Source organism: Callionymus lyra, chromosome 13, assembly GCF_982586985.1.
Source record: "Callionymus lyra chromosome 13, fCalLyr1.hap1.1, whole genome shotgun sequence".
NCBI lineage: Eukaryota > Metazoa > Chordata > Actinopteri > Syngnathiformes > Callionymidae > Callionymus > Callionymus lyra.
The window spans coordinates 11,164,197-11,179,168 of NC_141830.1; the positions used below are offsets into that span (position 1 = coordinate 11,164,197).

Below are 14,972 nucleotides of genomic sequence, written 5' to 3' on the forward strand. Positions count from 1 at the left end.
GGCTTCATTCCTCCAGCCAGCTGTAATCCCACCCTGCTTTGTTTATACAACGAGGCCCTTGGAGGTGGACTTCCGGGACCGACGACACGCCGCGGCAAACCTCAAATCTTTTCAGTGGGCGGGGCTTAAGATTGTTTTCTAATGTAAATATTTCAATGAAAAGATAGTTTTTTACAAACAGACACTGATGATACAATAGAGTCAAACATCTATTTAAGACACACTTAAATCAACACATTAGTTGAACTTAAACCTACTTAAACTAAAAGAGTTGCTGTTGTGAAGCTAGTATTATAAGTTGAGGGTAACGTGAGAAAATTCATCAGCATTTTTATTTTTTTATTGAGCTCCATTGTGAGTGCTGTCACATGTGGTCAAGTTAGACGATCTGATTGGTGCACTTGCAGGAGGCTGGACACCAGGAGGCCACGTTCTGGTGGCTGCAGCCCCACTGCTGCTTCAGCTCGGGACAGTTGCTGTACTGGTCTGCGTAGGGACATGGGTTGGCTGGTGCGGCAGGAGGAACAGAAGTGAGAGCAGAACAAATACTCTTGTAGGAAAATAATGTCATTCAATTATGACATGATTTCTTTTGATGAAAAAGATAAAACATTTTGGGAAAATAACAGAAAACTGAAAAATACCTGAGAGGATGTTTTGAAACATTGATTCAATTGTTTTCATGTTTTTATATGAAGGACAACATCAACTATGAAACAAAATGGTTTTATTTATGATATTAAAAAACAATTAAAAGTCAACTGAAATGTGTGTACTGTGCAGTACACGATCTCAACACTGGATGGCGCTTGGCATTTCACTTACCATATTTAAAACAAGAAAAAATTATATTAAGAGCGAAAAAAAAACTAATTAATTTATTATGTATCAGTTAAATAAAATAAAAAAATTCAAGTCCTATACAGTGATTTCTTCTGTTTTTATACACTGTATTTTCTGCTTAAATCGTTGATCTGTATTATTCTACAGAAAAAGTATCTTGTTGTGTTTTATTACTGATGATAATAGTTGGACTTACTGCACAGTTTGTTGTCGCAGGAGCCAGGGCAGTCGGCACAAGAGCTTCCACTCTTGTAGGGATGCGTGTACTGGAAGTTCCCTCTGAAATGTAGGACAAGAACATGAAATATTAAGAGACTCGCTCGTATCAGACCAAACATGTCACTTACACTGGAATATTTGAAGCATCTCTCAGAACAATACGTCTTTTATGGCGTAATCGTAAATGTATTCTATTAAGTTTAAAGGTCACTTTGGGGTTTAACTGTCCTGTACTTCAACTTCCTTCAACACGAATGTTAAGAGTGTATTTAAATGATATTTTCTATGAGAAAAACGTGTAATTTTGATATCATTTTTGTGCTAGCCTAGCTGCTAAAAGCTTTGTTGCCAAACAATCGTGTGTTGTATTATTTATTCTATTCAGTAATGCCACTAAAAATCATATTTTAATAAAGATTACTGATTCTGAAACCTATAATTGTTCAAATACAAAATTACGTTTAATCTTAGTCGAATTCTAACACCTGTGCACAAACATTACCCATTTTCTTTATGGTATATTAAAACAGTTGAAACATTTTAATGATGAATGATTAGAATTTCTGTTGTGAAAAGGGTTCAAACGAAAGTGGTGTGAGCTTTGTTTATGGAAAAAGAAATCTGTCGTATTTTATAATACTGTTGCTAACAGGAAGCTATCAGCCGTCACACAATTCTCTTATTGCTAATTTATATTATTATAATATCATTGCCTCTTCCTATAATAACTATGTTGGCGTCAATTTGACGTTAAATTAGCTTAAATTTAAAGTAAGTACCTTGACTACATCTGCAGGATTATATATTGTTTACAACACTACAGTAAACGTTTTTAAGATACTCTACACTAATATTTGAAGAAACAGAAACATTATTGATGAGTGATTAAATTCAATTTAACTAGATGTCCATAGATTATTAATAATTTATGTTTAGAAATAATAATAATTCAACTGTGCTTCCTTGATATTCTTATGACAGTAAAAAATACATCCAAAAAACTAAAAGTCAACATTAACGTGTACTCACGGAGGGCAGTAGTGGCAGACGTAGAAGTACTTGTATCTGGAGTTGGGGCAGTAGGACATGGCGCAGCCGATCTGGTTGGATCTGTACCAGACGATCTGAGCCAAAGCAAAACGGCTGATGAGCATCGCTTACATTTGAGGTTACGGTGATGAAGCCTCATACCTGCGTGAAGTGTCCGACCACACCTCCGTTGACGGAGCCCACACCGTAGCGCCAGTCGTTCACCTCATCGTACCAAGACTGGATGGCGTTGCTCCAGGAGTTCTTGTAGCTGGACATGTAGAGGTTTTCTCCACAGCCACTGGCTGAAGTCACACAGAAGATTTTTTTTAAATATTATGTAAGATATTAACCGATTATCCTAATTTCTCTTTCTTCATTTTTGATTTAAAAAAAAATAAGCTTCTTTTCAAACTTCTAGATGTCAAAAATAAAGAATACGGAGAAATTACGAATTTTAAATAAAAGTACATGTGATCAATTAAATAGAAAAAGAACACACCAGCAAAAGATGATCGCAAATTTCTTTAATTTTATTTTGTCAAAATTTGATGAAACAACATACCAGGAACATTTTTGTTCGGGGAAAACAACAACCCTCAATTAGATTAGTTGAAAGGTTTAGAAATTAAATATACTTTGCGATAAATCCACTTTCAAATTAAATATTAATTTCATCTGGATGTCTGGAATAAATCTGGAATCAAATCTTTTGTCTTGTTGTCTGTTGGGGCTGTGGCAGCTCGGACTAAATAAACTGGTCAGGAGAGCTGGCTCAGTCCTGGACTGTTCTCTGGCCTCCATTGAGGTGGTGGATGAGAGGAGGATGTTACCCAAACTAACATCTATGATGATCTCCTCTCACCCTCTCCACACTACTGTGGAATCCTTGAGCAGCTCTTTCATTCACACTCCTGCACCCCAGGTGCAAAAAGGAAATGCTTCGGCAGGTCATTAATTCCAACCACAGTCAGACTTTAAACTAACCTTAGTCTTAAACTCCAGTAATTTATTCCTCCACTTCCGGTTCAGCTATTCTGGGAAATAATCCATTCCTGTGCATTAATTCTGTAGCATAATGCACTTTTCCACTGTAAGCTTCATACCACTTTAATTATCGTATTGTTGGTCAGTGTTTCAATGATGTACGTAGTTGATGGTATTCTTACTTTCACTCTTCACTCATGTCTGTTTTTCTTTAGTGTTCTGTCTCCGTTTGTGTCCCTGTTAAATGGTTTTTTCTACTGCACAAGTGAATTTCCCTGCTGTGAGATCAGTAAAGTCTAATCTAATCTGATCTAAATGGTTAAAAAGAAACGGTAAAAAAGGGCCAAATAGTAAACCAATACATACATTATTAATTTAATAATAATCAAAACAATTTAAATACTAAAATAAGTGAATGTCCTGTATTTGATTGACTTGACTAAAAAACGAATTTGCAGGAGTAAAACATATCCATCAAACTTTAAGTAATTATGCTAAAATACCTTATAAGAGATTAACATTGAAATGTCACCATATCAGGAGCACCTGTTTGTTGATGGACTCACTAGTATAAGGGGATAAAAGATAGAGGTGAGACTTACTGCTGATCTCTCTGTCGCTGCTGGGACTGTGTTTCATGGAGCAAGTGTCGGCCCATCTCTGAGCGTTTGCTGCTGCTTCTCTGTTCCAGCTCTGTGGGCACAGAGAGACGATACTGTGAGGTCACACTCAGAAGAATCAGCTCAGTTGAGTTGATGTTACAAAATGTTAACAAAATGAAAAATAAAAAAGGTTTCGAAATTGTTGTATAAATAAACGGTTTCTTAATCAATATTTTGTTACCATTTTCAGCATGTTGCTGGCAGTAGGTTTCACGTTTCTCCTCAAGGTGTTGTGCTTGTTCACGATCTCACTCTGCTCTGCAGAAGATGCGAACATCTCCCCTGCGTGGACACAGCAAGACAGAAAAGGTGAAAATCAGATCACATCTCATTGAAGGGAGTTTGAAATGTCTCACCTTCCTCCAGTAGTAAGAGTCACAGGGAGATTGAAATCAGAATTATTTTCAATTAAAAAAACTGAAATGTGAGAATCTTTCTTTCACTTACTTCCATGAGCTCCACATCTTCTGCCAGACTAGTCGGCACCTGAAGTGAAGCCAACAGCCCTAAAACACACAGGTAGGTGAACACAGCCATGGTTGAATCCACCTGGACCTGTGGTTCCCCTTATATACTGAGCCCAAACTCAAGGGCATCTTCTTTTTTTTTAACAGTCAAATGTTTATATAGCATTTTATCAACACTGGACATGGGAACTGACCTTGAAGAGATGTGTGGATACTGATTGTGACTTATTTATTTGTGCTGAATCGTTCAGATTCTGATCAGACCAGCTGTGAGTTTCTAGAAATGTGTCAAGGCCCTTAAACCATAAGGAAACTATATTTATTATTATGGAAATTGATTTATTGTTTGTTGGATTCACAATGTTTCAAGTGTTCCCACCATTTTTAATGCAACATGTTTGGTTCCCTTAATAAAATGACCTACAGGTCAGAAATAAGCTTTAGTGTTCTTGTTACTTCAGGACAGATAAGTGATTATTTCACGAGTTTCTAGAAATCTGTCATGGCTTTAAAAACACAATCACAAAAGAAGTATTATTTAAATTTACATTTGTTATGTTGCATTGTCTTGTTTTATTATGGCCACATATAATTTATTCATCGATTAATTTGATCCAATCAGAATATAATCCATGTTAAATAATATTTACATGCCAGAAAAATGTATATAAAACATATATGAATTATTATATTAGATAATGACGTTTTTATTTATCGGTTTGATGAATAAATGACACTTTAAATAAAATTGAATTGAATTGAATAATATTTAAAAACAACATGCATACAATAAAGGTAAAATACTATTATAAAGAGGTCAAATATTCATGCAAAAGCATCAAAAATTCAAACCTAAAATCCTGTGACGACGCTCAGACACTTGTAGGGGGCTGGCTCCACTGGGCATGCGCAATGGCGTCACCAGCAGAAGGAAGACATCATCGTCTCAGGTTGGGAAAGTGACCATCTTCTTCCTCGGCTGGTTCCTGCCATTATTCCTCCTGAACGAGCGCGTCTCTGCGGCGGGAAGCGACAGCGCCGGGCGGGAGGAGAAGAAGCCATACGATGAAGAAACGCTACGTGGACGCGAGCAGGTTTCGGAAGATGAAGAAGCTGAAGATCTCGGAGAAGCTGTCTGAGAGGTGAGCTAGCAGCTCTTGTTGTGGTGCTGCTCTTTGTGTACATCCGTGTCCTCCACACCTGTACCTCCAGAGCTCGGGGTCCAAACGAACAGACCCGAACCAGGTCCAGGAACCGCGTCTGTAATGTTCACGGCGAGGAACGTTAGCGAGTAAACATCGGCCTGCGACCGTTTATTTTATTAAACTAATGTATTTTTATATTCGCCTCGTTGTGACTCATCTTTCTTGTGTGTTAAACTCATTGAAACTGTATTTATTGATTTAAAAATGTAAAAAAAAAATAGGCTTAGACAGTTTGTTTGGTTTGCAAGTAAACCACTTGTTTTAACGATGCATTGTTACACATGGTCAGCACACACCAAACATTATTCTGTTTAATTTATATAAATAGACTCTCAAACTATAGGATACAATTTAAATTACTTGAAACATTTATAATTCTATCCTTTTTACATCACCTTTACTTTTTTTTTTTTTATTTAAATACTATTTTAAGGTCAATTCTTTGGGGGTCAATTTTAATTTTAATTTAACAACTTCCTTTCTCTGCCAGTGTGTATGATGTTTTCGGTGAAGAGATCAGATGTGTTTTTATGAAGGTATCACCGAGATGTCCGCCTTGCAATGCTCCTGCTCTATCCTCCAGATGAGTCGTTGCCGTGGTTACCAAACAAAGAGGGGCTGATGTGCTGGCAGCCTATGGAGGAGCAGAACAAAGGATTGAACCACTGCCTCATTTTTGGCTCATGGTCAACTATTAGCATTATTACTCATTGTGCTGCTGGAAAAAAGGGACGGGCTCTTTTAACAACATGCATAATTGTTTCAATTTTATAAAAGGTGAAATTATTTATTTGTCTTTATTTAAAGATAACTATGGTTGTTGTGATTTAAATGGCCTTGTTGTAAGGGCTCAACTCAAAAGTTCACCCCTACAATCTCTAATGTTTTGACACATTTTTGACTGAATGAATAAACGAGGCCAATTAAGGTTAATTTCATTATTTTTATTTTAAATGTATCAAACCAGTACCACACTGGTGAACGCCTCTTTGTCTGTGCGATCACACCATTGTAGTTAAATGTAGGGTCAACCGTTTGTTATGCATGTATAACCCGTTAACGTCAACAAAAGCGATTTTAATCTTAATTAAATCTACAACGTTTCTAGAGTTCACTTTCAAGGAAGAATCCAGCCTTTCAAGGCTTTGGTGTAGTCAGTGATTTTAAAACCATTGGTGATTTATTTCAAGTCCCGTTTTTTTTTTTTTTTACCATGCAAATATTCAAAGCCTATTTATATTTTGGTGTTGCAATTAAACTTCCGGCCGCTAGATGGCAGCAGTCAACATGTTCCTCCGCACCTAAAGGAACAAGGAAATTGACGATGACTGAGGACGAGAGGATACAGGCGACTACAGCAGTTTTTAAAGCTGATGTTGGGATGTATTTTGATTTCAAAACAAATGAAAGCAGTTACGAGATTTATACAATACCACAAATCTATTCTTCTTCCTACTTCATCACAATATATCGTATCGTTGCCCCTGTATCGTGATACGTACCGTATCGCCAGATTCTCATCAATACTGACCCCTAATTATTTGTGTTTCTTTCTAAAATCTTGGCCAAGCTTTTTTTTTGCAATATTTTCAGGGAGACGACGATAAAAAATGGCCAGACCATGATGGTTGATATTTCACTGACCTGCTCTGGTTTAGGAGTGACATGTTACCAGAGAATTTGTATTCTTGTCGATTCTCCTGACATGTTTTATCTGAAAGGATATTATTCACTCTGACTTGGGAATGTCTCGTCCACTTGTCTGTGCAGTGCGTACACGTTCCTCAAGTTCATGGTGATGTGGATGCTGGTGCTGCTGGCGGATTTCATCCTGGAGTTCCGGCTGGAGTATCTGTGGCCCTGCTGGCTGTTCTTCGGGAGCGTGTACACCACCTTCCACTGCCACGGGCTGGTGAGGACGCTTTGAAAACCTTCCGATCCCAACTGGGATTTACAATTCTTTTTGGTTTGGCAGGTTATTTGTGCAGTTTTCGTGTGCGCCGCCTTCACCCTGGACATCTTTTGTCTGATCTTCGTGCCCCTGCACTGGCTCTTCTTCGTGGCCAGCACCTATGTGTTGTTCAACTACATCTGGCACACAGGTAACATGCTCGTCCAAGTTGAACTCCTCGAAACCCCGCGGCTGTGATGAATCTTACATCCTGTTTCTCCTCAGAAAAAGGCATCTGTATATCCACGGTGTCTCTCTGGATTCTACTTGTTTACACAGAGGCGTCACTTCGCCTCAAAGACATTAAAACGGCTCACGCCAACCTTTCCCATCTTTTTGCTGCACACTGGTGAGTTACTTTGGTCGAGTTCTCTGGTTCTGCTCTGAAAGATTTCATTATTCAACAGCCTTTGATCCGAAATGTCTCGAATGTAAGGAAAGCCGGTAGAAACTGTTTGACTGCATGTGTAAAACTCATGGCCTGGGGGTCAAAATTCGGCCAGTCAAGGCATTTTAAGTGTCTCACTGGAAGGTTGTCTCAAAATCAAATTAGGTTCGTGTTCATGTCGATGTGGTGACATTTAAAGATGACAGCGATTAAGCTAAGGAACAAAGATTATGGATGTCAACACTTATAACTTTCAAATCCTGGAAATGACTGTGGACAAGAGGATACATTCGACTCCAGCAGCTGTTTAAGCTGATGTTGGTTTAAAAACAAATGAAAACAGTTACAACTTTGTCAAGAGTCATGTGGGCTTTAAATTCTGCAACACCAGAGTCAAGTACTCGACAATACTACAAATATATCCTTGTTCCTACAGTATTGCAATACATGATCAAAATGTATTGTTAGCAACCAGGCTGTTGCCAATACACTGCCCTACTTCTTATAACAAGTATAATTTAATAATTAAAGGTTATTTTGTGGAAACATTCGTTTATAAATGTATACATTAATTTATAATTGATCTATACTGTACCTTAACTGTACACACATTACATAGGCGCAGAAGTATTGTTGTGTCTGAATGTCGATGATGATGATGATGATGACCTGGCTTCTCTGACAGAGTTTGTTTTCTCTTGATGTCAAGTATTGGATATCCAGTGGTGTATCTGGGCTTCGATGCCACCTGCTACTTCACCAACATCTTCAAGCTCCGCATTCAGAAAGCTGTGCAGAGCGAGAACGACTTCCACATGCACCTGCTGCAGCACTCGCTGCCCCCCGGTCTGCAGGTGTTCCCCAAAACCAGCACGGACGCCGTGAACAGTGAGTCCGGGCAGAATCCATCACTGTTCACTTCCAGAAAAAACGTTCAACCTGATGGTGTTTTGTTTCAGACTCCAAGTGGAAGACAAAGCCAGAGTCCAGTCTGTATCAGTGCCAGAACGGAGCCGTGGTGACTCACGACGAGACCAACAACACAGACTGTCATCAGATCTGCGGCGAGGAGAAGGTGACTCCAGAGCCGAGGTCTGCCGACGTGACCAGAAGGCCCGCGGGGGCCAAACCCAGCGCCAGCGAATCTAAAGAAGTCAACACCAACGGGTCAGGCGCTCCTGAATCCTCCACCACCTCAGAAAAACTACCTCAAGACGATCAGAAAGCCACACGGGCAGCTAAGAACTCCTCGCCTAAAGCCCGGATATCAAACACTCCATCGCCCCCTGCTGGCAGGACTGAGAAGAAGCAGAGGTCCAGTCCTAAAACTATCAGCCCAAACAGGGACGCGGTGGACAAAAGTGCAGCAGCTCAGAATCACCAGGTGGAGCAGCTCAGCAGGTCGGTCCTTATCTGGTCCTCCCAGACATGACGGTTCCATAAGCAGGATAAGATACGACGAGATATGTTCCTTTAGTGACGTGTCTCGCTCCCGTGTCACACCAGGCTGGAGCAGGAGATGAAGCGGCTGAAGAACGAGCTGCAGGCGAGCAGGCAGACTGAGCAGGAGATGCGCAGCCACATCTGCAACCTGACCAACAGCGAGAGGAGCCTCCGACCAGAGGTGGCGCTGCTGAGACAGTCCAACATGCTGCTGCAGAGCAAGTGAGTGTCGGCACACAACACACCAGTGTGAACAAACTCAACATCGTACGTAAGGTTCCATCAACAACCCTCTCCGTAACAGTGAACCTGAACAGCTCCCAATAATGCTTTGCCACCCAGCCAACCAATCACAGCTGTCGGTTTATTTTGATATAGCAACACAGACATAGAATTTATACACAGTATTGAAGCGGCCATTCAGTCGTCATTGAATACAGCAGTGTGTAGAAAGGCATCATGGGAGTTCCATGTTATATTTTATTATTAAATGTTCAATACCGTGTGTAAAATCAGGGACAGCGAAAAGTGAGGGCGCATGTACAGCAGGGGTATAATATTGATCTGGATTCATGATCTTTTCAACATTATAATAAATTCTGACAATTTTCATTTTTCCTAGAATACTTTGCCTGAACAAAAGCAAGCAGAGGGACAAACAGACCAGTGCAATGCTGGAGAAGAAAACCAGAGCCGAGACAGAAGCCAGACTCTCTGCGGAGAGACAGTTGACCGAGGTTCAAGCCCAGATGCTTGAGGAGGCTGCAAACATGGCCCGGAGTCCAGCCATCAGGTGCGTGGAGAGTGTGTGACAGAGTGTGAAGGAGCTGATGTTAATGACTCCAGGGTTTGTACTGTCGTCATAATTATGCTGTTTTTTTCCATTTCTTCACGAGTCAAATTGATTCAATTTATTCAAGCTCATTGATACAGTTTATTTTTAGCTGTGCAACAAAGACAAATTCAAATTAAGTACAATATATGAGGATCTGCAGTTACTTATTTTGTGGGTACACAGAACATTTATTTAACTACATATGATCTGCTACTCAATATAACTTACCAACCTGCTGGTGAAATTGTTTTCTGTGGAGTGGACACACGGCTGTGATGTCAGAGGGAAAAACATTACCCACAGTTCATGTAATGAGTTAACTAGTAAGTTAGTTTGGTGTCACATCCCCATAGATAATATTGATGTTCAAATAAACACACATTCTTTCAACGTCTTAACATCATTGCATCATTACAGTTTTTATTGACTATGTATATTTTCTTTCGCAGACTTCCACAGAAAAAAATAACCATTAAGCAAAATTAACAATTCAAAATAACAGATGATTTTCTTGGACTACTTGACAATATATGGAAGTATGTCAATGACAACTGAATATTCAAAAATAAATACATTTTCTAAATTACATTTTTTTGGATTTCGAACTCTTTTAAATTCAATATAGAAAGTTTGCTATAATATTGCCATCAGATATTACCAAAAATAATACAGAGCAATTTATCCTGTCATCCAATCAGATGTATATGGATTTAAAAAGTCTACTTCAAATTAAAAATTATTGAATTCAGACATTTTATGTTAAAAGCGGTCTATAAATACTAATTTCTTGCTTACTTACTTATATCAAATTCAAATTATTTTGAAAATATTCGAATTTTTTAATTAAATTATGCAAAGCAAATCAATCTATAAATATATATTAGAAATGATATATATATAATATATATATATATTAAAAAAAAACATTTAAATGCAAAATTCTACTTTTTAACATTCAATATTCGGAGTACATTGATATACTTCCATAACAGTGGTGTTTCTATACAGTAGTTTGGCTCGAGTATATGACGTCATGCTGACTCATCGTGCCGAAATATATTTTAACAACTGAGTCCACAAGATGGCGCTGTTATGAAATTACATGTATTTCTTTCCATCGTGCGCTCTTGATATTGATAGATAGACAGACACACACGGATAAACTTTATTATATAGTCGTTAATGAAAAATGTTATTTAACTTGTGTTTATTTAGCTTGTTGATCACCAGATCTATAGCAACAATTTCAGTTCTTCAGTTTTATGAAATGTATGTTTCTAATCAATTATTTTAAAATAAATTCATTCATTCATTTTCATGCTTAAAAGGACAGTTCACCCGAAATTATTATTTTAATGTAGTGACTGGAGCTCAGTTGTCTTCGTCAAAAAGACACTTAAAAACATCCAAATATATCTGTGCTGCGCGTCTGTAACGTCCATCTTGTATTGAAGCCTCAACAAGAAGAATCCGGTAAACATTAAATAAATCAGCGTAAAAAATAGACTTATTTATATTTTTCCGGAACAGTTCTTCCCGTTGAGGCTTCAAAACAAGATGGACGTCACAGACGAGCACTAGACGAAGAATTGTGCACTCCATGTGAAGAAAATGGTGAATAAAATTCAAATAAAAACCCCGATTTTGCATCACTTCCTACCTCAGACGATGATCAGCATTTAGTTTCATTGTGTTAACGGTGAACTGTGGTCTCCGCCCTCAGGCAGGAGCACTGCGAGAGCCACATGTTAAGGAAGAGAGTAAAAGATCTAGAGACAGAGTTCAAACAACTGCAGCTGGAGTATCAAGTGAAAGAAAGTCATGCGCTAGACTTAGAGCGAGACCTGGAGGTATAGTCTCTCTCTCTCTCTCTCCTCAGGAATGTGGTCCAGTGATGGTGTCGTGGTGTGTGTGCTCGTGGTGTTTGTGCGACGTCGGCATGCGTGCCGTCATCGCGGCGCTCGTGTTTGTGTTGTTGTCGTCATGTGACTTTTGGTGATATTTTAAATTGCCTGTATATATTCTTCATGACGCATGAGGCAGAGGTGCACAGATTGTTGTCGTGTTTGGACGTTATTGTCGTCGTTGTTTGTGTCTTTCATCAAGTTTTCAACTGAGGTTTGGAAAAACACAATCGTGTCTTTTTCTTAGTTTCTGTGTAATGAAACAACAGGGTATACTGTATGTGTTTGTATCAGTGCCATCAGAATATTGAGTTTATTTGTATATTTAAAGGATGAATTAATTCAATAATTAAAACGTTTTCAAAATTCCTTTTTTTTTTCTAAATTTCTAAATTCAATATTATTTAATTAAATTGGTATAATAGTACCACATGTTCATATTTATAAGGCTAAGAATTAAAATAGATATTTTTCTATGATTACAATTTGAATATCAAACTTTGTTCAACATAAGAAAAATCACAAATTGTGAGAATATTTAAATATTTGAATCAATAAAAAAACGAATTTAACCATCAATATAAGGATTATTAAGTTAAACTTATCAATCATTAAAATATTAAAATAAATGGTTAAACAAATACAAACTTTTAAATACAAATGTTCAACATTTAAAATATTAAAATGAACCATTCACTATTGATATACTTTCTAGTTTTTTACTTCATGCAATTACTGGAAAAACTGTTATTATTTAAGCAAATTAGGTTAATTTGTACATTTAAATATATTAACATTTTGCAATTCATAGTGTAGTACATTTACATTATTGAAACAAATACCTAAAACTGATAGAAAATTTAAAAAATATTTATATTGAATATATTCAAATAAAATTGATTGTTATAATTTACTACAGATTCATTAATTACATTTCAAAACTACTTCTTATGAGGACCACTTAATGGCTATTTTAGGGCCCTATTTGTTTAAGGGGTTGAACATTTCAATTCATTTTAAAATGTTTTTTTTTAGTCGCGGTCTCGCAGTTTCATTCTCAGTTGAAAATTGAATGACCAAACATTCATGTTTTTGTTGTGCAAGTTGACGTGCACTGATGTGTGTGTGTGTGGATGCAGGCTCTGGGGAAGTACCGCTGCGTGGAGAAGGACACGGACATGCTGCTGTCCACTCTGTCGGCCATGCAGGAGAAGGCTCAACACCTGGAGTACAACCTGAGCGCCGAGACCCGCATCAAGCTGGACCTTTTCTCCGCCCTCGGAGACGCCCGGCGTCAGCTGGAGCTCGCTCAAGGTTTTCCTCTCCTTTATTTGTGCATCTTCCTGCGTCTGCCCGTAACATTATGACCACTTGACCATCTATAACTATGGCATGTGTATGATGGTGTAGAAACATTCACTCACTCGTGCTCCCGTGTGTCGGCAGATAAGCTGGTGAAGCAGGACAGAGAGATCGGCGAGATGAAGCAGAAGATCGCGGAGGTGATGGCGGTCAGTCCCGGGATGACCTACATGGCCCCTCGGCCCCCGGTGCCACAGTACCTGACCAAGCTGTTGAGCTCTGACCGCTACATGCTGAACTCTCGAGCGCTGATGTACCAGTGTCTGAAGAAGTAGAAGAACCGTAGTAAGACGGTGTCTGTTTACACATCAGTAAGTGGAGGTTTTCTCTCCCTTTACGACTCTTGGTGCTACAGGAAACTCATTGTTTTGTCAGATTTGCTTCCGGGAGCCGACGAGTTTTTTTTTCTGCAGTCTGATCTTCTGCAGACGCCATGATGTCACACAAGCACAGGTATTATTGATTCAAAGTCCAGGAGCAGAGTTCACGTTTCACTATTGAACTTTTGAAACTTTGTTTAAATAAAAAGCACAAAATAATCAGAATAATCTTTCCAAATGTCACATTTTTCCAAACATTTTTTAAGAAAATTGCTTAAGCTTTTTTTAATTTTCTGACGTAAAAATACTTTATAATTAAAATAAAATTACACTCGATTTTTTTTAAAAAGGATATAATATGGAGAAACTGTACATTTAGGTTAATTTAAAGGTTAAACATTTACAATGAGCCTTATATTAAAGTATTGCTTATGTTTAATTATCATTTGTTTCCAAATATGTATCCAATGATACAACACAATTATTAATACAAATATTGTAAAAGAAGGTGACTTTGAGATGAATAATCTAAACACTAATGGTGAGTCATAGATTAGAAACAAATCAACAATGACGAAAGTCTATCTGGATAAAAACTTTAAAGAAATAAGCTTCGACAGATGAATATTGTCTGTATTTCAAAAGTGCGATTCCATACGAATATAGAGTGTGAATAGTGATATTTATTTGGTGCTTTAATGGCTAAATGTTGAAGATAAAATAGCTGTGAAGGAAAATATTAGGTTGTATTTTTCTCTTGTCATTTGAACATCGCTGCGGCCAAAAAAACGGATTCGCAGCCTGAATTATTTCAAAAACTTTGAATGATGAAATATTGTCGATTTAATGATGGTGCCTCTAAACTTTACTTTCAGACAGGAAGTAAAAAAAAAAACTAATGTAATGTGATAATGTGTTTTGAATTTGAAGTGCGTACTGTTTTTTAAGTTTTTGTTTTTTACTCACTATGTACAGAATTTAAAAACCCCACGCGACTGGAGCACATGTGGACGTCATTAATGGGCTTTCTAGCTTTGTTTTTTCTATCAGAAATATTTTCTAGTCTTGATGTACTTTTGATTCCGACTGCTGTAATTTTGTACAGCGACGTGTTTGTCCGCATGAAGTTGTCGAAATCCGGTTTTTCCAGGCGCACACGTCGTGACTTTTACGCATGTACAGGAGTGTACAAGGGCTACTGTTTTCTGAAGTCATTTCAACAACACACATGTAACTTTTGTAAAAATTAAAGCAAACAATTGAATGTTGTCTTTTTGTTATCACCAAATGTGTTTTTCCTTCACATTCTAACTTCTGAATGAAAAAGAATAATTATAGGAAGATTTATTCAACACAT

The 14,972-nt window shown here is 37.8% G+C and overlaps 2 protein-coding genes across 2 annotated transcripts; one reads left to right on the forward strand and one right to left on the reverse strand.

Moving 5' to 3' along the window:
• Nucleotides 1-322: 322 nt before the first annotated feature.
• LOC148067343 (serotriflin-like) lies at nucleotides 323-4,299 on the reverse strand. Its single transcript, XM_087806029.1, has 7 exons — nucleotides 4,184-4,299; nucleotides 3,922-4,022; nucleotides 3,681-3,771; nucleotides 2,254-2,396; nucleotides 2,092-2,186; nucleotides 1,040-1,122; nucleotides 323-507 (listed from the first exon to the last, which is right to left on the reverse strand). The coding sequence occupies exons 1-7, from the start codon at nucleotides 4,275-4,277 to the stop codon at nucleotides 380-382; spliced, it is 735 nt and encodes a 244-aa protein (XP_087662155.1). The 5' UTR covers nucleotides 4,278-4,299; the 3' UTR covers nucleotides 323-379.
• An 854-nt stretch (nucleotides 4,300-5,153) lies between these two features.
• Nucleotides 5,154-14,879, forward strand: LOC148067344 (macoilin-1). The gene is made up of 11 exons (XM_087806027.1): nucleotides 5,154-5,349; nucleotides 7,183-7,324; nucleotides 7,388-7,514; nucleotides 7,589-7,712; nucleotides 8,461-8,639; nucleotides 8,711-9,152; nucleotides 9,258-9,416; nucleotides 9,817-9,987; nucleotides 11,753-11,879; nucleotides 13,073-13,247; nucleotides 13,380-14,879. Exons 1-11 carry the CDS (start codon nucleotides 5,273-5,275, stop codon nucleotides 13,568-13,570), a joined length of 1,914 nt encoding a protein of 637 aa, XP_087662153.1. The 5' UTR covers nucleotides 5,154-5,272; the 3' UTR covers nucleotides 13,571-14,879.
• Nucleotides 14,880-14,972: the final 93 nt, after the last annotated feature.

What these genes read in the sequence shown, in the direction of transcription:
- LOC148067343 (XM_087806029.1), bottom strand. Translation starts at nt 4,277, where the DNA reads ATGGCTGTGTTCACCTACCTGTGTGTTTTAGGGCTGTTGGCTTCACTT. An exon ending in CCAGCAACATGCTGAAAATG is followed by an intron (nt 3,772 to 3,921) that starts GTAACAAAATAT and finishes CTGTGCCCACAG; the next exon opens with AGCTGGAACAGAGAAGCAGC. An exon ending in TGGTCGGACACTTCACGCAG is followed by an intron (nt 2,187 to 2,253) that starts GTATGAGGCTTC and finishes GCTTTGGCTCAG; the next exon opens with ATCGTCTGGTACAGATCCAA.
- LOC148067344 (XM_087806027.1), top strand. Translation starts at nt 5,273, where the DNA reads ATGAAGAAACGCTACGTGGACGCGAGCAGGTTTCGGAAGATGAAGAAG. An exon ending in CATCTTTTTGCTGCACACTG is followed by an intron (nt 7,713 to 8,460) that starts GTGAGTTACTTT and finishes CTTGATGTCAAG; the next exon opens with TATTGGATATCCAGTGGTGT. An exon ending in AACATGCTGCTGCAGAGCAA is followed by an intron (nt 9,417 to 9,816) that starts GTGAGTGTCGGC and finishes CATTTTTCCTAG; the next exon opens with AATACTTTGCCTGAACAAAA.